General features: G+C 45.3%; 1 protein-coding gene across 7 annotated transcripts in view; it reads left to right on the plus strand.

Annotated features, from left to right (window-relative positions):
• The window catches only part of cabin1 (calcineurin binding protein 1), a 40,027-nt gene extending 17,525 nt beyond the window's left edge, over window positions 1–22,502 (plus strand). For 2 of the 7 annotated variants that reach the window (XM_070546522.1, XM_070546523.1), the window contains 13 exons: window positions 527–592; window positions 1,233–1,412; window positions 1,502–1,899; window positions 2,905–3,018; window positions 13,883–14,046; window positions 14,130–14,226; window positions 14,300–14,977; window positions 15,061–15,114; window positions 16,560–16,634; window positions 19,646–19,907; window positions 21,122–21,280; window positions 21,372–21,574; window positions 22,182–22,502. In XM_070546522.1, coding sequence (XP_070402623.1) covers window positions 527–592; window positions 1,233–1,412; window positions 1,502–1,899; window positions 2,905–3,018; window positions 13,883–14,046; window positions 14,130–14,226; window positions 14,300–14,977; window positions 15,061–15,114; window positions 16,560–16,634; window positions 19,646–19,907; window positions 21,122–21,280; window positions 21,372–21,574; window positions 22,182–22,325 — 2,594 coding nt within the window. In that variant the 3' untranslated portion in view covers window positions 22,326–22,502. Of the gene's footprint in view, window positions 1–526; window positions 593–1,232; window positions 1,413–1,501; window positions 1,900–2,904; window positions 3,019–13,882; window positions 14,047–14,129; window positions 14,227–14,299; window positions 14,978–15,060; window positions 15,115–15,452; window positions 15,741–16,559; window positions 16,635–19,645; window positions 19,908–21,121; window positions 21,281–21,371; window positions 21,575–22,181 lie in introns of those variants that run through there. The other 5 variants (XM_070546525.1, XM_070546526.1, XM_070546524.1 and 2 more) reach the window with 4 other exon arrangements.
• The last annotated feature ends 879 nt before the right edge of the window (window positions 22,503–23,381 follow it).

Raw genomic sequence — 23,381 nt, forward strand, 5'->3', positions numbered from 1 at the left:
TTGGATTACTTTTCTAATTATGGTCAATTAGTGTGAAAATGCCAGGTCAGAAATCATGTGGGGGCTCCTAATTGGCACGTGACTCTGAGACTGGAGTTAGAAGAGGCCTGATTGTGCACCCTGCTGCTGGGAGGGGTCCCGTCTCTGGCTTGAGTCCTGCTGAAAGTGCACTAAGGTGACTGTTGGACCAGATTCAGACATGCATTTTCAAATGGAAACATGAACCTAAAGTTTTACGCCTAAATGTTCGCCGAGATGATCCTGACTTTAGGGTAAATATTCTGTTTTACAAACTGATGTTCAAGTTTGAATTAAGTCAACGATTTTATCTTTAAGGGTTTTTCAGAAAGCTGTGGACATTTAGTGTTTTACCTGAAGAAAATCCTTGTCTGAATTAGGTCTCATTGGGAGTGGAATTACCCAATCTGATCATTAAAGCTACTCAAATTATTTTTTAAATAAATATAGTGGTGTAAATTTGCTTTCCTATTATTTTCTTAAACCAGCTTCCCCATATCTTCAACAGCCTCACCAGGGTTTGACCATGATTACTGCCTGTCCAGGTCTGCAAAATGGCTGGCTTCCTTCCATGGTACTGCTCCTCCAGTTCACTAATGCAGTGCTCTCAGTAGGAAGCACTGAACACACAGCTGTCAGGTTACTCCACTCTTCCAGCACCATAGTAGCTTTGCCGTTGACTCATGACTGTAAAAAAAACACACCTAGTGTGCCTCATTGTGTGAATATTAAAAGCGACCTGCTCTCTTATTAATAATTCTCTGCCAAGGATTTCTGTCGAGGCTGCAGAACGTGGCAATTAGGAGGAATGCTGGCGTTTTGTTTTTGGACCTTTACAAAGACAAACCATCTCTCCTCTAGAACAATGAGCCACAAATCCTTATTAGTTATGCACTAATAAGGATGTGTTAGTGAAAGTCATTTATATGTTCTGTCTCTTGTTACAACAGGAAATGTTTGGCATTTTAAAACAAGTGTTCCCTTTAAAAAAGCCAGCACAGCTGAACATTTAAACATTCCAGTTTTCATTTCTTACTCATGGATTAGATTACGTCTCTGAAATTAAACGACGTAAAGTTTAAACATCTGTAAAACTGTCCCTTTGGTGGGGACGTAAAACATGTCCAGCACGTCCCAGCAGGTGCTGAGATCATCTCTGTGTGCGGCCATGAACCTGGCAGAATGACCTGTTTTGTGTTGCTTTGTTTTGGCAGAGCAAAGCCAGGACAGTGAGGTGGTGTTGCTCTCTGACTCTAACTCCACCCAGGATGCCTTCATGGATCCCATCAGCTCACAGGACACCAGTCACAAACCGGCCTCTGTCAAAGCCAGTTCATCGTCCTCGGAAAGCACAACCCCTGTGAAGGACGGACAGCCTACATCCGAGGAAACAGGTAGTCCGGGCTCGAAGACGACTTGTTTATATGCCTGTTACAATTCAGAAGGAGTACAACAATCAACCCAAGTCCTTTTTTATCTCTAGTTTTGCACAGAGACCATGCTGGTGTTCAGACAGAAGAGAAAGTCATCCAGGACAAAGTAGAAGCCACGTTGGTGGTTGAATCTGAAGCTTCAGCTGCTAAGGTTCCCCTCGTGGACCCGTGTCCTCATCCTCTCGCCTTACCAGTCACGCCTCCAAAGCCTGCACCCTCTCAGCAGGCTGCTGGTCAGACTCTGACCAGTGAGAGCAAAAAGAAGCCAGAGCCCCCCGCTGAGGTGATTGAAGTGCCCAAAGCCCTGCCTGCAGAACGGGCAGATCAGAGACTGATGCTGGTGGAGATGTGCGTCCGCGCTCTCTTTCTGTGCCTCAGCCGCTTCCCTCAGCACTACAAGAGCCTCTACCGCCTGGCCTACCTCTACACCAGCAGTAAGACTCACCAGGTCGGTCTCCATCACAGTAACAACGTCATACATCCAAATACCGATTAACTGATCTTAATCTCAGTTAGGATGATTCCATACATTTGCTGCAAAAGTCTCAATGCATATGGTCAATCCATCAGGGCAGTCATTAATGATATTTTTTGACATTTCTTCTTCTAATTTGTATTTGTTGGACATATCAGCACCGCAGTGATGCTCGGAGTGTGTTTGCTATGAGGCTCTGTGGGCAGAGGTGTGTGTGGGGGTGGCTGTGCAGGCCTCTATCAGCCAGTTTGGCACGAGGAGATGCCAGTGAGCTTCACTGTGATGGCAGCCTTCTGTCAGCACTGTTCGGTTTAATGCTGCCTATTTATTAAGGGCAATTATGGACAAGTCGTCCTGTTGTGGTGCTCTCCTGTGGTCGTGTGAGAGGGAGGTGGCTGCATCGTTAGATTCACAGATTTTAATTATTTTTGTGCACAAAAGGAAGTTATGTAAAGTTGTGTTAACGGTTTATTAAAAGATAACAGGTTGTCCTAACCGTCGAGGAGTTTTCAGCAGCGTGGGTGAAAGCCAACTGGAAGTGACTAGAAGACGGAGTCCTTTGACGAGTTGCTGTTGACACAAGTCCACACACACACACACAGACACACACTCACACAGATCCAGTGTTGGCCTCCTTACTGCTCTCGTCTCTCTCGCATCGACGGCCCAGTTTTATTTCATCCTCATCCTGATGAAAGGAGGAGCCTGTGACTTGGAGCTGTAGACCACTTGCATTTTAGAAGATAATAAGAAGAGGCTTGCTATCTTCTCAAACAGGAAGCTTGTATAAACACTGAATTGTGAGTCCTTGTGTCATGAAGAGGTCTGCGCTTTCCTGATTGCAAATGAGTGATTCTTCTCCTCCTCATTAGGAATTATTTGATGCTCGTGTGTTTTTTCTCTCATTGTGTATAAAAATGTACATGCAAATGCACATGCTCTTTTTTCCCCTTTTCATTTATCTATTTTCCATCACAGAACCTACAGTGGGCCAGAGATGTGTTGCTAGGAAGCAGTGTCCCATGGCAACAGCTGAAGCACATGCCAGCACAAGGACTTTTCTGTGAGAGAAACAAGACAAACCTGTTTAACGTAAGTTAGAGTTCACACCCATGCCTTTATTTTCAATCCTTGTTTTCATCTGCCATCCTACTACATATTACCTAACACACACACACATCATTTCACCCTCATCATGCTTCAGTCAGCATGCAGTTTGCAGGATTGCTGTTAAGCCGGGTTCATGCTTCTCCGTCAGCTCCGCAAGGGACAGACACGCACGGATTGACGGAAGCGTTTTGCTCTCATACTTCTCCGTCTCCTGGAGAGTGTTGCAAAGCAATTGCCCGGTAGGACAACAGAGGGCGTAGCGCTGTTCTGTGTTATCCTGTCATGTATCGGTCCAAGATAGTGTGTTTGTATTGTGTTTTTGTATAAATAAGAGACTTTTTAACACAAACAAATTTGTCTCTCATTCTCCTCCACCTCTTCTTGCGCTCCCCACCTCTAAACCCACGTTTCCTGTCATTTCCGTCCACCAATGAAACGCTTGCTGCGCATCTTTTAACTCCTCCAGTCACGGGGGGATTAAACGTTCATATTTTAGAGTTTTTTTGCGAGGTATTCTTCAAGCTTCTCCGTGTCTGCCGCTTGTTATCCTCGGCTCTCTTTGTGTTTTTGAGGGCGCAATGGCGGCGCTGTAAACAACAGCGGCGTCCTGACCAATCACAAGCTTGCGTTGTCCGTCTCGACTGACTGATGTTTAGAAAAGAGAGCTCGACTCCATCTGTCCTTGCGGAGCTCTCCTGCAGGCCCGCAGGGACGTCGCGTGTCTCCGCACTGACGCAGACGGAGAAGCACGAATCAGGCTTTAGTCAGTGTAACGCGGTCATTCGAGGACTTGTGTTTACCACTAGCCCTGGTGGCTTTTACTCAGACAAAAGCTCTTGTGTTTAATTTACACCCTTTGATTTCGTGTGTGGTGTGAATAAGTTTTACTGTAGAAAACATGGCAATAGTCTGTAAAGAGCACACAGATTCTGCATGCTGACATGTGTTTATGAGAGCCTGAAAAGCCCTGCTAGCTCTGATCTGTCAGCTCCACGGCCCAGAGCAAAAATAAACACAATCTTGTGTAGAGAAAAAATGGTCCGACTTAATTGTCAGTCAAAAAGCTGAACGCTGACATCATCTCTCATCATTAACTTAACAAACGTTGAAAGGTGATGCATTTATCTGGTCATTTTACCAACAGAACATTGCATGCTAGGCTCCATTGTACCTGGACCATCCATACACACCTCAGCACAAGTGATGGGAGTTTTGGTGCCCAGTAGATGGTGTGAGATTCAAGCTTTGTGTGTATTTGTATGCAGACTGAGAAAGTGAAATCTGATCACAAGTGGAGTTGGCAATGGGTATGAAGAGGCCTTTGATACCAGGAGAAAAGTGGAGCGCGTAGAGCTCTCCAATTACCCAGAGTGCCTATTAATATCATGTGTGAACAGCATGGCCGCTCTGTGTGAAGGTTTTTAACTTAAAGTACTTATATCATGCTTTTTCACACCTTCCAGAGCAACGGTAGGCACGATATATGATCAAATATTACTGTTGGTGCTTTTGAGATGGCATTTTTTATGAATGAAACATTCTCTCGATGCAGAAGTAAGGCGCTTGCTGCAGATTCAAGTTTACATGTCCTGCCCATCTCCTCACCTCCCACAAAAGTCTACATTGGAGGGTCAAGCATCTAACACACACACACACACACACACACACACACACACACACACACACACACCACTCAAACAGAGAAAAGGTGGCTGGGATGGTTGCACATTCTCTGCCTGAATTATTGTCCTAGTCCGTCCCTAATTCACACCCACCCAAATTTATAATCGTTCAGTTGGTGGCTAGCATTGTGGTTGTCCTGTCCTCTACTGGGTGGTTTTAATGGTGGGATGGTTCTGGTTTGATGAAGTAATCCATCTGCAAACCCTCTCCGGTCTTGCCTGTGGTTTAACAAGCAGTCATTGAAATAAATGTCATGTTATGGGACAGCAGTAGCTCAGGAGGTACAGCAGGTTGTTCAGTAATCGGAAGGTTGCAAGTTCGATCCTGGCTCTGACCAGAGAAGGCTGCTATTGTGTCCTTGGCCAAGACACTTAACCCACCTTGCCTGCCTGTGGTGGTCGGAGGGACTGGTGGCGCCTGGGCTCGGCAGCCTCGCCTCTGGCAGTGTGCTCCAGGGCAGCTGTGGCTACATTGTAGCTCATCATCATCAGCTTGTGAATGAATGACTGATGAACTGTAGTGTAAAGTGCTTTGGAGTCCTCTGACTCTGAAAGTCGCTATACAATTGCGGGTCATTTGTCATTTAAAGCACCAAAGTCAGTAAACTGGAGCGAACCAGAAGTTATTTCTTTTGCCGGACTCGCCTCAGTCAGTGTGCCCCAGCTGTAGCTACAGTCTAGCTCATCCCCACCAGTGTGTGAATGACTGATTGTGTTGTGAAGTGCCTTGGGGGGTCGTAAAACCCTAAGACGGCGTTATACAAATATAGGCCAATTACCATGTTCCGGCTCAATTTCTGAGAGCTCTTGAAGATGAAATCCAACCATAAGCTCCAAAAAGTGGAATTTGCATGATATAGGACCTTTAAAGATAATAATAATGTTATTGTAGCGATTATGTTTAGCACTCAGCATCGGCACCGGTTTTCTTTCTCAGCCCACATGTGCTCATCTTTTATTTATCTCCAGTAGAATTATGGTTGTGACGAGTAAATAAATTAAACACCTAAACATGAAGGTCTATAAAGAACTACAGTGATGAAGAGGTCTCTGCCTCTCCTCTGCTCCAGTCTTCACATATTTCAGCCCAGCCGTGTGTTTTTGTTTTCCTGTGCTCGGCTCGTTTGCAGTTCAGCAGTCCGCCTGTGGCAGCAAAGCAGCGAACCACTGACAACAGTAGTTTCACTCATTTCTAACATCTCAAAACATCACTCAGTTTCAAAACTTTCTCCCTTTCACAGTTGCCTAGCAACCAGCGTAACACTTCATCTGTTATTGATTCGTAATTTGGCTTTTCCTTCCTGGATCATTCTTACACGCACACACACACATACACACACATACACACACATACACACACAGAAATCTGAACTTGAATAATTGATGTTATTATATTGAGATGGTGGTGTTATGGGTTCATTTGAAGTTTTCTGTTTTATTGGCTGTTTTCATTTTTTGTTGTTGTTCTGTTTGTTCCTGGTTTTTGTTTGGGTGTGTGATGGGGATGCAGAACGGGATTGTGGGAATCAAGTGGTTATCAAGCAGAGAAGCGACGTAGGAGGTGCGGTTGCTTTTACACGTGTCAAAATGCAGGGAAATGTAGGTAAAGATTGGATAGAGGCCATAACGGCAGCGGCTTGCGTTACTTTTATGATGCATTAGAAGAAGATAAAAATCACGAGGTGCTTCACAAGAACAAAAATTAAAAGATTAAAAATGATTAAAAATGTGAGGAAAGAGAAAACGAATAAGAATGGGGTAATCAGTAGATCACGGGAAAGGCAGAATTGGTAGAAAGAGCTGAATAAGAAGGTAGTGACTTCATTAGTTCATCCATCCATGTTTTTGGTGTGTTGGAGTCTGATTTCAGAGGGCTTGTCGTGAACAGACTGTGGACATGATGTGGGCCAGGTCTGAGCTGGAGGAGAGCTCTGCTGTACTCTGGCTCCCATTCGCTCTCACAGAGCCCCTTCTGGATGTAAACCTGCCACCGTGGCACACAAACCGTTGCAGCTTATCTGTTCCCTTTGAACCGAGCCCTGCGTCTCCATCATACAGCAATATACAGATTTCTTAACTGGAATCAAACGCCTGTCCTTGTGGAGTCTGTTAGTTCAGAGCAGATAAAGTCAGAGTTTCTAAAACTAGCTGCATTATGACCGAGGAGGTGTTACACTTGGACTTTGCCTTGTCTGATTTAAAACTGCTGGATTTGAGCCCAGGATGTTCGCCTGCTCAAGTTCTGATAGTTTTCTTTTATTACCCGATGATTCGCATCAGAACTGCCTGGGGGGGGGGGGGGGGGGGGTACTGGGAACATTAAACATGGGAGCCTAATGTCAGGATCCGTACTTTGATTCAAGTTGCTGTTTTTATTCCCACAAGTTTTTTTCCTGTTCTGGTTGCAGGTTTCTGCCTGTTTATGCTGAGGTCTAGAGTGACAGATTAAACGTTTGGCTTCAAGTGTGCTGTTGTTGCAGTCACACAAACTAAAAACCAGGTAACCAGGCTTTTCTAGGTGTCCTGTAAACTAAGCACTGTGACACAAAAGGGCTGGGCAATACGGCCTAACATCAGTATCCTGGTGTATTGAGAGTTGCACCTCGATGCCGATAAATGGACGATAAGTGCATGTATGCACAGAAACGCCTGTTCACCAGACGGGGCCGTCACGTGTATTACGTTGAGTCACCTTGTCGCGTGACTCGAGGTGGTACAGCTTGTTAAAGGGACATGAATGTCGCCAACCTACACATCTTTTCATTTTTTTAATCACATTTTTTTGACATGGGGAAACATTTTTGATACTGATGAAGTTTCTATTTTATTGCCCAGCACTATGACACAATCATAAAACAAATGTATGTCTCTCATTGTTTCCACAATCAGCTCTTTTCCTTCAAATAGCTTGAACATTTCTGAATTCTTATTTAATTTTCAAAATCATACTGTTTCTTTGTACTTAGCATACTTTGACTTGGAGATCATCTTGAAAAAGTTGGCTTGATTTGCACATTTTTAAATACCATTAAAACCACCAAAGATTCATTCTGAGGTTGTTTGTGCTTACTGGGCTACCTGACCACATGCAAGTGGAGTGAAGATGGCAATCCAAGGCTTGTATGACCAAAATGTTTGGACAGATTCAATGAAACACTAACATTTGCACACTATTAGTGAGAATTGTTCTAATAATAACATGGGTTTGCACTCCTGCCAATAGACTGCCCTAAATGTCACACACGGGAACTTTATTCCTGAGTTGCTAGATGTAGGTCATGATGCCCTACTTTGTCTTTTTTCACTCTGGCTGGCTGTCCATTAACCGGTGCCTACAAACCACACGCTGCTGTCAAGGCTCGATCCACGGGAGGTTGTAGCATTATTCATCAGTATGATTGTCAACATGAAGGATTTCTAGGATCTGCTTTTTGCATAAATAATAAACTATTATTTGTTATGTGGCTAAGCAAACGGATTACCCTTCATGTTGGACAAAAATAGATCAGCATCTCGATGCTGTTATAGTTTTTTTTTCTTCAAGCTTTTCTTTTCTACTTACACCTAAAGGGAAACTTTAGCTCCTCAAAGTGTGTATCCTGTGTGAGTGTGAGTCCTGGGCCCTCATTTTTCACCATACCTACAAACAGGTCTGTGTGTATTTTGTGCGTAAGAACGATTTTACACATTTACCAGTTTGTACTAGTGCGTGCAAATGTTCCTAAATATACGAATAGCTCTGACCATTCGTACGAACAGCATCTAGTGGTAGAACGGGGGAGCTGCAACACCCAAGGTTTCAGTCGTCCACAAGTGTTCCTCATCCACAATTGTTTTCACCCAATAAGTAACTATTTCTGTGGAAAAACAGCTGTGTCATACTATTGGTGCCAAACGCCCGTGACCAGTGGGAATCTGACACTGTAGAATGGCTACTTTTGTATTATTTTATAATCACAATTATTGCTCTTCCCACTTTAATTATGGTGTTGATTGTTTTTAATTAATTAATTTTTTTTATTAATTTTAATTAACTTGTGAAGCACCTCAAAATTTAGCTTCAGAGACGAAATAAAAGATTGTTTCTTCTCATTATTATTGGAGTATATGGCAGAGCGAGATCTCTGGAGGGAACGCGTTCTCCGTGAGTGCACCGATCTCCCTGAAGGAGATCTTCTGGAGTTATTAGGTGCCCTTTGTGGAGCGACAGATAAACGGCATGAATCCGATTCCAGTTCATATTTTATTTCACAACTACGAGAAACCCCCAGAACCTCCTCTGCTCCCCGATCGTGTTCACGTTGTCAAGGTAACCAGACTGAGTGACAGTGCAGAAGAGCCTGCACTCAGAACACATTTCCAAATAAATGGCTAAGCTATGATTTATCATACTGAAATATTTCTTATTCCTGACAGGAACCTCTCCTCTGTCCCGACCGTGTTTACAACCTCTGCAACTTGTTTGTTTCTTTTGCACTTCAGCAGCCAGTGTCTCAATCTCGCTGTCGATAACGCTGAGAGAGCCGATCGAGTCTCGGCTAGTAGATGATAACTGTTAGCATTAGTGGAATGGTGGAATTTCCTTCAGGATTGAGTTATTTGTGGAGTTAAAACATCAACGTTAGAAAGCAAACCCAGTCAATGGCAGAGCTGCATGGCTGTTATCCAATCCGAGGCGAGATGTCCTAAATATCAGGAAAATGGTGCTCTCACATCTGGTTTGGCACGGCCCAGCCCTGGTTAGGTTAAATGTGTTCACATCTGGGTAATCTGTGTGTTTTCTGTGCTCAGCTGACCTTTTCCTCTGCTCTCTGTAGGAGAGTACACATCTACTCTCGCTGCTGCTTGGACCCACCACTCCAACTGCAGCAGCGCGAGGACAGACTGCTGTGTATATCAGAGTTTCCAAAAGCAAAACGGCGCACGTCCGCTTTTGTTTACTAACAAAGGAAAACACCACGGACTTCTTCGAGCGTATTTGCCCCATCCATGTGCTCAAAAACATCTGCGTTCCTAAGAATGATATGTGAACAAAACCTGGCCACGTGGGGGCGGCTCGACGCTACCAAGAGCGAACCGGTCCAGGCCAGATGTGAAAACACTTTAAGAGTCCAAATCCTGTTGTCTTCTGCATCCCACTCCTCTGGCTAACTTTTACTTCCTGAAACAAGAGCGCAAGAGCTTTTTTTCCCACAGAGATTGACTCACATTTTAAAAACGAGTGAACTTGAAGGAATTTGTTATTATTTTACCAAAATAGCCAACTAATGTGGTGTTAAGATTTCAAATGTTTGCCTGAAATATTTGCTGGATTGAACTCGTTCTGAGCAACACTGCTGCTAGCTCACCAGACCTGCAGGACAGAAACTTTCTCTAAACGAGATCGTTCAGGAATAAGATGCTCATTATTAAAACATTTATATAGGAACACACTTCAGTGGGGCAAAAAAATCCCCTTTAAACGAATGAATGATTCTGCAAAGAGACGAAATGAAATGAATAATGATATTTGACAGTATTTCTGCTACAGCTGTCCTCGCTCCCCATCTACCCACTGGCTGTTCAGGATTCCTATTGAGTAATCATCGTACGTTCTCTCAGACTCACTGATACCCCGTGCTTCCTCCTCTCTGTGGGCCAAACCGCACACACACGCGCGCACACACACACACACACACACACACACACACGCGCACACACACACACACACACTCACACACTAGCGACTCACATATTCTTCCACCCACTCCTAGGTTCACACTAGAAGCGTCACACTTTCAGACCATGTGCATCTGTTTGATGCAGAAGGAGCAGTGGTATAGGTAGGCTGCAGTGTCGCATTCCAGCATGAGAGCCCGGTCTTCTGGGAAGTGGTTACACACACTTCACTTGCCGTGGTTTGATGTATGACTCAAACATGTGTGTGTTCAGCTGTGCGATGTGCTGTAGGTGGAGCATCACTGGAAAAGCTTGTGTTTATGTTGGACTTTTTTTCTCAGAGGAGGAGTTCGGATTCAGTGAAAATACTTTGTGGAAGTTGACGTTTGGATTTGCATGGTGAAGGGTTAACGTTTGCTGTCCTTCTTTTGCTCCGTTTGATCGTTTTTTTTATATATTTTTTCCCCATAATATGCCTTTCTAGCAGGAGAAGTGAGGTGTGTTTGTGTGTGTTTGGTATCCAGCTGGAGAGGCACAACCAGAGAAAGACAGGAGAAGGTGAGGGCTGCTGGCCGGCCGTGGAGATGTCCGTTCCCACAGTGCTGTTCTACTCTGGCGTTGTGGATAACGTGGCTTTTATCTACAGCGTTGCCTTTAGTCTCTTGAGCCTGAAGGCATCTTTTCACTCGGTTTTTCCGGCTGGCTGCCGCTGTGTTGATGAGAAAACACTGATTTCATGTTTCCAGCCCGTTTATGTTCTCTGGTTCTTTTCCTGTTGCTCAGTCTACAGGTTGATCACTCAACCCCACCCCTTGTTCGTTTTGTTGTTCTTTTCCTCATCTCTCTCTCTCTCTCTCTCTCTCTCTCTCTCTCTCTCTCTCTCTCTCCCTCTCTCTCTCTCTCTCACTCTCTCTCTCTCTCTCTCTCTCTCTCTCTCTCTCTCCCCCTCCCTCCCTCCCCCTGTGTGTTATGTGGGTGTACACCAATAGGCGGGATTTTCTCCACCGGGGCTATGATTGGCTGACAAAGGGCCACTGTGATTGGCCGTGTGCTCCATATAGTGGGAGAGAAATGCAGAGCAGAGGGGAGGGGGGTAAAACTCCAGCAAGCTGGGGTCAGGGCAGAGCCGAGCTGAAGTGCGTGGGTGTTTTTGTTTTGAGATGGCAGGGTTTGACATCAGGAGAGGATCGAGCCAGCTTGTCTGTCGGTGGCACGCTGAGCGCTCAGGCCCTGACTCGAGCGCCGATTCCCGTCTTTCCAAGGCAGCTGCCGTTCTCCTTTTCTGTTCCTGCTCTGCCATGTGCAGCGGTGCTTCCCTCTCGTCCTCCCCAGCAGCTCTGGCTGCCCCGGCACCCCAACGCAGCTCAGCACTTGCCATCAGAGCGTGAGCTTCTCTGCAGGGTGGAGGCGCTGCCAGGGCTGCTGGTTCTGCTGCTGAGCAGGAAACAATCCACAACCACGCCAGCTCAGGCGTCAGGGAGCAGCTTTATTTGGTGATGGTAAGTTGCTTCCTCTGACTTTTGCAGATGAATCACCACGGGAAAGTGTTTAGAGAGGCTACAAATGAATGTGTTGGCTGTGCTTTTTCTAGGATTTGGGTAGCTTTTGTGTATCGGGGATCAGATGGATTGTTGTTTTTAGGAACTTTAGTGAGATGCTGCTGTAATCGACTCCTAGTTGCTACAGATACCTTTACAACACAGTTTGAGCAACTTTGTTTTTGGTTGGTGTTTCTCCACATCGTGGATAAAACAGAAGGTCAAGAATTTGTTTCCTAATGATTTTAGTGAATATAAAACCCCACATTGTGTTTATACATCTTTTTACCTCTTCATTTTCTTAAAATAGAATAAAAAGTAGTTGGAATTCTTTTGTTTGTGGATTCATTTCCTGTATTTCCTTGTTTATCTTGCATCTTCATCTGCGTCTGATGCTTTTGTGACGCGTTTGTCACATCTGTGCCAAAGCTGTCAGTCCTGTTTTACAAGCAGTGCTCGTGTTTTCTGTCACTGATGAATAAAACGGGGAAAAATGCTTAAAAATGATTGCAGTTAAAGTCTTACAAATCAGCTTTAGCTGTTGTGCTGCAGCGTAATCTGCGTAAAGCCACAGCTCTGCTTTCCCCTAAAGAGACTTGCTGTCATTGGACGCTTTCTCTGGAGAAGAACAACTGTCCTGCATCAGACATGTCTTTTCTAAGTGAGCACCCCCCCCCCCCCCCCCCCATCATACTTGCATACTTGTCCCCCACTCTCGTTGGAGACTTTTTCATCATCTGCATTGAAAGGGTTAAACCTCCCCTAGCCCTGCTCGACTTCATCAATCACATAACTCTGATATTTGGGACGTTATCTTTTTACAGTTATTTTTATGGCCACCTAATTCTTAAATGGGTCCAGTTTTATGAGACAACTGAGCTTTTAATGACCCATGTTGACTTGATCAAAGGAAAGATTAATGATTATAACAATTCTGTTAGGATCACTCCTTAGGATTTAACTTAGTTGTGCTCCTCTCCGCTGGCTTTGAAGATGTCATCTGACAATCTGGAGTTGTGTGCTTGGGGCCTCCAGCAGCAGTTAGGGTTTTTCTTCCCTAAGTCATCTTTGTTTTGTCTCTCACTCATTTCCTGAGTGTGTGTTTGTGTCGTGCACCTCGTGCTTTCTGACTGAAGCCTGTTTGCTGCCCGGGCCACCATCTGTACTCGCGTCGATAACTTCAGAGCGCCTCGCCTCGCCTCGGCTCACCTGCTGAGAGGACATGTGCTCACTGAAAGGTGAACGCTTCCATCAAAAACTCCCTCGTCAATCCTTTCTGCAAAAGAGGACAGTCGTGTTTGGCAGCTCGTCTGCTGCTCCGTTACGCGTCTTGGACAGAACCGAACACTAATGAGACTAGCTATCATGTGAACCCGCAGAGAACGCTCCCCCCATTTCTCTTTCCCACCTGCTACACGAGCAGCTCGTCCAGCGGATCTGTGCTGCAGCCTTTCCATCCCCTCATTAGGGCTTTCTGCTCTGAGTGCCATGTGTGTTCAGTCAAATTAAATCCTCTTGCTTTCTACACTTCTTTCTTTCCCTTCTGTGTGTGCGTGCGTGCGTGCGTGCGTGCGTGTGTGTGTGTGTGTGTGTGTGTGTGTGTGTGCGTGTGTGTGTGTGTGTGTGCGTGTGTGTCTGTGTCTGTGTGTGTGTGCGTGTGCGTGTGTGTGCGTGCGTGCGTGCGTGTGTGTGCGTGCGTGCGCGCGCGCGTGTGCGCGTATTTGTTCATGCATGTGTATGCGTGTGTATGCACTTCTCACTGTGAATTGTTTTTGTGTGTCATAAACTCCACAGGCCTTTGCATCAAAACACACATTAAAACACAAACGTGTAAAATGATGTTTGGCTCAGCCTCTTTCATGCTAAGTGATGTGTTACAGCTAACTTCACCAATAATTAATTGTTACAGTAGAATTAAGAGTGCGATCACTGCTGAAATCTCTTGTTTCCTCTCTTTGTTCTCTTCAGGGCATCTGGCGTATTCCTGTAGATGAGATCGATCGCCCAGGAAGTTTTGCGTCTCATATGAACCGATCTGTTGTCCTCTTGCTGGAGGTGCTGGCTCAACTCAAGGATCACAGCACTCTGCTCAAAGTCTCATTCATGCTGCACAGAAACCCTGACCAGGGAAAGTAGGGAGATCACATGAATGTCGTTCTTCTCTTTTAAGTTGCGTTTGTTTGATGACATCTTCCTATCTCCTTTTTCCACGAAGGAAGTATTTACGGGATGTCGATCGCCAAGTTTTGGCCAAGAGAGCGTTCTTCCTAACTGTAAAAGTCCTGGAGGACAATCTGAACAGTCTCACAGGGGTAAGGAGGCGCCACCGCCGGGTCGTCTGGCATGCACCCGCTCTGTGCTCTGACAGGTTCTGTTTCCTCTCAGGTGTCGGAGCAGCTTCATAAGGCGCCTGCCCCATTCATGGGGGAGATGACCACCACGGACACGCCCAACAGGCCGGGCTCTGTGGAAAGCAAACATCCACTGCCTAGGAAGCCTGGACTTTCAGAGGGAGCCCCTGACAGTGGGCCCAGGGAAACCCCACAGGTGCAGCCCACCCCTCCACCACCGTCAACAGACAGAGGGAGTAAAATTCAGGAGGGAGGTCCTGGGAAGGTGGAGACTTCTGGAAATGACAAGCACAAAGCAGGGCTACAAGAACCCATGGAGATGGAGCCTGGCCTCTGGAGGAAGCCCTCCACTACCACTGATTCTCAGGGCAACAAATCAGAGACCGAGACCACACCGAGTGGGTCAGAACCCCAGCAGAAAGGGGCTGAGATCAGCCGGACACCAGAGCTGTCTCTAGAGGAGCTGAGCATCAGCTCAAGACAGCAGCAGCTTCAGATCTCTGCTCAGAAAGTCACAGTGGCAGCGAGTGGGACCGATCCGGGGTTACAACGAAAGCCAAACAGGAAAAGGAAACTTCTAGAGGATGTGGAGTCCGGAAAGACCCTGCTGCTCGATGCTTACAGAGTGTGGCAGCAAGGCCAGAAAATCATGACGTACGACCTGGCACGCATCGAGAAGATCATGTCAGAGACTTATATGCTCATTAAACAGGTAAAGCTCCCACAGACCTGCTGCACCTCCAGGTACTTTTATAAGTTAACTCAAAAAGGGGACTTCCCCCCATTTCTGCACAGCTACCAGCCCTGTGTACGGTGGTGATTTTACTCTCAACATCCCAACAGAAGCAGGTTTGAATCCGCTGCTACCGATTCATTTTTAATCATCAGCTCTGATTGGCCCTCACACTGCACCTAATTATTGCATCTTTTTAACGTATTTAGGATGGAGTTTTCAGATGTTTTAATATCATGAGGAAATCTTTTAAAAGCATAGTTTTGAGGAATTAAAAAAGAATAAGGGGAGAGGAAAATGAGCGAATCCTGAAATGAATCAGAAACTGCAGCACAGTGCCGATGAACCGATGAACCTAAAACCTCATGGGACTTACTTTGTCAGCATGATTCAATCAGCTCGTTAAACCGCTCATTTCTAGATTAAGCAGGGAGGCTTTTGGTCTTTTTTTAAGGTGGCATCAACTATTTTCTCTTGGGCTCCTCGTAGCGAGCAGCCAGAACAAACCAGCCCGTGTTTCTTCTGCAGATACAAGTGATGCAGGTGATGTTTGGATATTTCCCAAAGACCTCTTCCTGTTGCAACAAATGCAAATGCTTTGTGGTTTTACTGGTTTGTGTATTGCACAGCTGCACTTCATTCAACAAATCTCTAACGCTCTCCAACATTATTATATATAATTCTATGTGTCGTAACGCTTTTCCTTTCAACTCTGGATAAATGGATCATTTCCTACACCCAGCAGCCTAGAAGCTGCTTGGTTCTAGCATTAAGAGGTCCAGCTACTCATCATCATGCAAGCGGCTCCTCCACAGCTCACAGCTCAGAGCTTTGTCTCATAAAGAGCTGGTGTGGGAGCTCTTGAGTGTAATCAAACTCTGTGTCTTGAGGACATCGCTGCAGTTATTCTCTAGTCTGACTCACCGAATGTGACTCTCATAAAGGCCCTCTCTTGGCTCGATATGTCAAAGTGCATTTGTGTCTTCTTGCATTCAAAATCGCCTGCAGCACCATAAACAGCCTGCAGATATAAAGTACCTTCAAAGTTTTGATTAGGAAAAGGAGAACTGTGAGGATCTAACAAGAACTTTATCATAGTTTCTATTTAAAGTGCAGAATTATTGTGATTGTTAGATAAAAGACAAACTAGCAGAGAATGCTCGTAATGTGGGACTAAAAGCCCTCCTGTGGAGAGTGAGATGAATATTATCAAGCTGTGTGTGTGTGTGTGTGTGTGTGTGTGTGTGTGTGTGTGTGTGTGTGTGTGTGTGTGTGTGTGTGTGTGTGTGTGTGTGTGTGTGTGTGTGTGTGTGTGTGTGTGTGTGTGTGTGTGTGTGAAGCTGAAGAAGTCTTGCAGAAAAGTAGACATGAAAGCTCTGCAGCACGCAGAACTTTGTGTAACAATCGGACCGATTTAAACATTCCAACGTGAGTGCTGTGGCTCGCTGTGAGGGTCGCTGAGCTTCTGGCTGTAATCTGCAGCCTCATCCCTCCAGCTTCCACAAAGCCATCATCTAAAGAGCAAAGTGATCCGACTCTGTCTCTCTGTTGCCTCTTCCAGGTCGATGAAGATGTAGCTCTGGACCAAGCCGTGAAGTTCTGCCAGATTCAGTTGGCAGCTTCAGCACAAAGACAGGTGGGGCTCTTTACCTCCAGGTTCCTCCTTCCAGCTAATGGTTTAACCTCTGACCTGTTGGAAACGCTACATTTCCAGGTCGATGCAGAATACTTTCCCACATAGAATAGAACAGAATGGTGTTTGGGATTTTTGAAACTTTTCAAACAAATCCCCAACAAAAACAAAATGTTCATCATGTTTTTATCTATTTACAATTTCATGTTGGAAATCTTTAAGACTTTTATTTTCATTTGGCTGGTTTACTGAATGTTCCCACAGGTTGTGTCACACATCATGGGATGGCGATAAAGAGTAAAGTCGTGCTGCTTGTGTAGTGAAATGTGCTAAACTGATGACTAATGTGGCAGTTGCAATACTTTAGGGTTGATGTTGCTACAACCTGCCAGTGCTAAATGTAGCCCACAGCATGGTGTGTGTTGTTCCTTCAGCTCTGCTCCGTTCCAGCCTCCATGCTCCTCTAAGTCCTGTTTTACTTTAAGCCAGAATGACAGAAGAAGAAATGACATCATCTTAATGTAGTAAATTAATTTCATTTACTCCAGTAACGTTATCCCACGTTTATTCTCCAGGATTCACGCTCCCCATCCAATCATTAGTTGTTCTGCATCATTCTGAGCCCCCTCATCCCTCCTTCTGCCCACACAGTCATCAAGGGTCTCTCTGCCCACATCCCGTTGTCACGGTGACGTTCCCCGAATCTCAAGCTTCACGAGAAGTAGATGTTGGCAAAATAAATGTTTTTCCAGTTAAAGTAATCTAGCCATCTTGTTTTTCTGGGAGATTAATTTTCTTTAAGACTTTTGCTTCAGTCTCATCTTCCTGAAGCAGATGTGTGGACACCACTGAAATTATCTTTAAAGAAAACAGTTTTTACCTTTTGTAAGAACTGTTTTGAATGGTTTTGAAATAATTTGCATGTGAAACAGTCTTACAACTTATGAAAACCCCAAATTCAAAATCTCAGACAACTAGAATATAATGAAAAGGTTCAATATTCTAGACTGAAAGTGTCACACTCTAATCAGCTGATGAAAGCACCACCAAAGGGTTCCTGAACCTTTAGATAGTCTCTCAGTCTACGGTGGATTACTGAAATGATTCTAAGTTTTGGAGGTTGACCCGTGAGAGCAGAGAAGACCTGCTACGGAAGCCTGGATGTCCAAACAAAGTCGTTTTTTCAGACATTTTATGTCTTTGAAATAGAACTGGATGTCTCATCGTAGACCATATGAGGGTCATAAGATTATGGAGGCACGTTTATCACACACCATTTATGTCTGACACCACCAGTGTGTTTTGCTCTTATTCTGCCATCTTTCTTTGCACTTCTCAACTACATGATCATTCAGAAGGCTTGACAAAATAAAAGCATGCTTACAACGCAACGTAATTAAAAATGTTTTGTCTTGTTGCATTTTACTTGTGTGTGTGTTGATTAATCACACACTCCAGTCGCTAAAACAGACGCACCGAAGAAAAAAGATTATTGCTTGTCTTCATCTGTTTCTGAAAGATAGGTGCTTTGTTTTATGTCTGTTGTGAGATAGATGATGATGTGATGGTCGACTTGTTAGACGTGAGGCTCATTATCCTTCGCTATGTGGCTGTTACTGTTCCTGCACGGGGGGAATGTGTTCTCACACGACTGCTCCTTCTGTAGTATTATCTAACAGCTGTTAGTGTGTTATTATTCTGCCACCAGAGCTGCAGCTCTTTTATGTAGTTGGTTATTTGGATCTCGGCTGGAAGACGAGGAACGATTCTTGCCTGCTTCCTACAGATTTACACGTTTCCTTCAAGCCCCCACAAGTGCGTGGAGGAGCTCTGTCCTTATAGGGCTGAGCTGGAACATCAGCTCGTGTGTGTGTGTGTGTGTGTGTGTGTGTGTGTGTGTGTGTGTGTGCGCGTGCGCGTGTGCGTGTGTGTGTGTGTGCGTGCGTGCGTGCGTGCGTGCACTCCTTCCATATCAGGAGGAAAACATTCCTCTAGAACCGCCGCTGTTTTCCAACAGGCTCCTTTCTTTCTTAAAGAGATTCATGTCGGAGCTCCACTGATTATTTATCTGAAGCTGTTAGATGAAAAGTTTGTTTGGTTTTTGATCTACAGCTGACTGACACACGACCAGCGACAGAAACCCACATGTTGACTCAGAGAGCTCTAAATGTTCTCAGCTACGGTGTTCCTGTGGCTCAGCTGACTTGGTGGTTTCTTAGCTGCTGATGTTTAATTCATCATGTGTGGATCATCAGAGGCGCTGCGTGCGTAACGCAGCTGAGCCGTTCTGTGCGGGGCTGAAGGGTCTGCTCCTGTTTGATGCTGCTAGGGTAAATTTGCCTGTGCACTGCCGATGAGACTCCTGCGGGGACCTTTGTCCCACTGAGCCGTGGTTTGGAGCGTAATTTGGCTTTAACTTCCAGCTGACTGCTGGGGAAAATGGCCAAATGATCTCGTGCATGCAGCATTTGTCAAGACTTGTTTATGGAGACAGTGGCTACATGGATCTAGGGTAGAACATCTTCATTTCATTATTTATTTACATTTAGCCTTGAAACCTACAATTTCTGTTTCACTGTGATTAATTTCCTCATTTTCCCCGTCTTGTGAAAGAGGCTCAGGCATCATTTTAAATTGAAAACTAGGAAAGGTTTGTTCGTTTCTTTTCAACTGTGTCCCTCTGGGTTACCATGACTACGGCTGTGGAAGCAGACTAGCTGTTGTCACAGGTTGCTTGTGCAGCTCTTGTGTTCATAAGTGGTCCACAGAAGGATGTAGTGTTGTGTGGAGCTGGGCTTTTCACATTGTCCAGCGTGCAGGGACGGTGTCCTCCGAGCCCCCGGGGGACGCGGTGACACAGTGCAGCTCTAGGGGAAGCTACGTCCTGCTGATGTGTGATGTTTTCTAAGGGGAGGAGGATTTCTCTAAAACAAACCAGAGCCCTGTGTGGGGAGCGTCTCAGAGGAACTGCTGTGGTTTTACACACTCTCAAACACTCTTGTTTTTGCCTCCAGCAGTCAACCGGCGATGCCCCAACCACACCAAAGTACACCAAGGAGCACCGGGACATCTTCTTCCCCACCTCCCTGCCAACGCCCGTCCTGCTCAGTCACTCCGCCTGCCCGCCGCCGCTCCCCCAGGACAGCCAAGCCAAAGTGTCGTGTGAGCCCTTGAGCAAAATGTCCCGACCTCAGGCCTCAGGCTTCCACGATCAGCCGCAGCACAAAAGAGCAGGCGGCCAGTCTGCTGCAGCCGTGGCCTTCCTAGCACACACAGGTACTCGCACCTCTTCAGCAGAGGGCTGCACAGAAACGGGTTTCACACGTCAACCAAAACGACCCCATTTTTATTGAAATTCAAACACTTCTCATGATAGAAGCCGCTGTGTTCAGTCAACATCTGACCAGCAGAGGGCGCCTGTGGTCTAACCCAGATTATGTTGCATAACCGCACTCTCCGTGCTGTTTGTGTTCTGGCTTTTGGGCTTTGCCAGGCCTCCAGTGACAGTTTATAAAATAACATCAGTCTCCTGCAGACTGGGCCGTTCTTCTGCCTAAATGAGCTTCTGGAGGGATTTTGCCGTGATCTTTACAGAGGTCATCACGGATGTTAAGTTCAGGTTGTCTAATGATGAGCTTTGAAACTTTTTTATTTATTTTTTGTTATTAGATTTAAAACATCTTTACAGCACATTTTCAGATAATCCAGTTGTTAGATTTTAAATATTCTAAATATTATTGAATCCCTCTCAGCTGCTACCTATTCAAATCTCAGTTTAGGCCATTAAGTAATAAATGGAGGAAGTCTGTTATTTTCTATATTTCTGAAAATTTTAAATCCTAAATTAAATGCTTAAGGATCAATTTAAGGGCAAAAATATAATAATTATTGTTTCATACATACACACATGTCAGTAAATCAAGCATTACTTCCTTATCTTTATATTATCTGATTCCCAAATGTGGATGACCTTTGCCATCGATGCTAATGCACACAGATGTTTCTATCAACATGAAGTTACATGCAACAGTCTCAAGTTTCCACGCAGAAGCATCTCAACAATGTGAATTATGTAATGGTTACCTAGGCAACGTCACAGGAGAAGCCTGAAAGAGTGGTAGATCAGTTGTTTCTGACAAGACTGGAGAGGAGTTGTTGTAGCCGACATCACTACAGAGCTGTCTCGGTTGGAAAATGACTTTTTCATTCTTTTTGGGGAACAAATGCCAGCGTACGGTTTTACTGCATTCATGTAATGTGACCTTTTAAAGAACGTGTGTCTGTTTAGCCCCTCCCACTTTGGGAAAAGAACATTTTGTTTAGTTTATGAGTAAACTTTCCTGGGTTCTTGCCCATTTCTGACCTATTTTTGTCATTGAATAGCAATTTAAGTGAAACTTGAAGTTAGTTTTCTGTTTGTAGATTTGCGGCAGAGGCTTTTGTTTGTCGTGTGACTTTGCTAGATGTTTATGTGTTACCCCGTCCCACAGGAGAGCGGGACGAACCCTCAGAGGGGCTTTTGTATCGTCAGCAGGAGTCGCACCTTTGCCAACAGATGAAACTCGCCAGTGTGTCGCAGGGGTGGGACCCGTCATCTGGCTGGTTCCAGGAGGAACCTGCAGCATGTAGCACCACACAAGTTTGTCCAGGTCAGAGCAAACCTACAGCAGGATGGAGAGTAGTTTTCTAATCTCATCTGCGCCGTGCTTTGTAAAAATCCTTCTGGTGTTTCCTCCTCAGACCAGCAGCAGTATGCCAGCACTGATCTGTCAAAGCTTCCAGACCCCAGCAGAATCCGCTCCAGAGTCCCAGCCAGCATGCCAAAGCTTTTCATCCCTTCCACGGTCGCAAAGTTCCCACCAGAGATCACAGTCACGCCTCCGACACCCACACTTCTCTCCCCTAAGGGCAGAATCTCAGAGGAAACCAAACAAAGGCTGAAGGTATGTTCTCTTGGCCTGGCAACTCAGACTAAATAAATATATCATTTAGTCCAGCAACGCTCCGTTGACAGCTCTCTGTCATGGGGTGGGTTCTACCGTTGTCTTTCAAACGATCTCTGCATGCTATTGGACAATGAAAGTGACGTACTCACTGCAACGGATGTGGGTAAACGAGGCAGTCTGCTGTTGAAGAAGCTGAAAACATGTCCTTCTTCTAAATAAAGGACTTAAATGCATTTATCTGCTCCTGATTCTAATGAAGCCCAAGTCCAAATAGTCCAAAATTGACATGAATGGGTTTGAAACACCGGTGGAGAGCTGTGATTGGCCAGTCAGAAAGCTGCTGGGGCTGCGGAGGTAGTTCACTAGGCTAGCTCACTCTGGCTCTCAGCGTTAAGCCCTGTGAGGCAGGAACCGTTACGTAGACCTGCTGCAGGAAAGTTACACACTTAAGCCTCAGCACAACGTTTATAGCAGGATAATAACCAAACAGCTATGAACAAATACTCAGTAGGGTTTTGCGTAATTGACCGGAATCATCTGACTCCAACAACTATATTCATGTGTATGATGAGTGGCTAGTGACTCCTACTGTCTCCCTGTGCAGAACGTCATCCTGTCATCCCAGTCCGCTGCCACCGTGAAAAAGGACACTCTGAGCCAGCCGGCACTGGAGGTGCAAGAGACCTCCAGCCAGGAGTCCTCTCTGGAGAGCGAATCTGAAGAGGAGGAGGATTACATGGACATCTGAGCCTCCGATGGCTTTGTGTACAAACTCAACTCTTAAGTCTCATCTGGGGCTGGCTCTGCCAAACCCAGCTGGGCCGTCTTCTTTTCTTTCTTTTTTTAAATTATTTTCTTTGCTGCCGCCGCCTTTTTTTTTTTTTTTTTTTTTTTTGTTAAATGCAGCAACAAAAAAGGACTTCCACTCATAAACATGCAGTATTTTCATCAGCGCCTGGCAGCCATGGTGATTCATGATGATGGCTTCGGTCCAACAGCATGCATGAGGACCGCTGTGTTCTTGCTCATAACACACCAACGTCTTGAGGTCACCTGCTTTTTCCTGAATGTGGCAAAAAAAACAAAAAACAAACATGAAACGAGGGAGAGCGATTTTGCCTTTAATGCCCACCAGCGACATTTGTATGCATCTTTTTGTATGCCGTGTGCTAACTATCTCTGAGCTGCAGCTAAACGCAGGTCTGAGGTGTCAGTCTGGGTGGATGCTCAGCAGCATGCACTTCCTGTCCTCCACCTCTAGCATGAGCTCCTCTCCTCCCAGACATGTTACATTGGTCCATGAGGGGACGAGAACACAGAGGGCTGCGTTCAAGGTTCATCTGTGGAGGTGTTGAGCCACAAAGCCTCGACCTGTAGCAGATTGAAAATGTTTACACACTACATTTGGGATGTTTGTGGGTTTTGGTTGTATTTCTCCTAGTCCTTTATATTGTTCTGTGTTCGGTAGCAAAATAGCAGGGTTTTTTGCCAGGAGGACGTCCTGTCACCAGCAGTGATCCGAGAGATTTCACACCGTAGAGATGAGTTTTTGTACATATCAGAATCCAAAAATCTTTCCAGTGTGTTTGGCTTTAATGAGCTGGGCATCAAGCCGGACGAACGTGTGCTTGTGTGAGTTGTTGAACATTAGTGTGAGAGTCACTTTGGTTGCTGTGAGCTCAGGAAACGACGTTCCTGATTCCAGAGGAGTTGGGATGCACGATGATGAGGTTAAGCAGGACTTCCCAATACCGATGCCTTTCCATTCAAGTCATTTCAGTACACCTGTCTGTATTCTCGTCTA

Source organism: Nothobranchius furzeri, chromosome 17 (genome assembly GCF_043380555.1).
Source record: "Nothobranchius furzeri strain GRZ-AD chromosome 17, NfurGRZ-RIMD1, whole genome shotgun sequence".
Taxonomy (NCBI): Eukaryota; Metazoa; Chordata; class Actinopteri; order Cyprinodontiformes; family Nothobranchiidae; genus Nothobranchius; species Nothobranchius furzeri.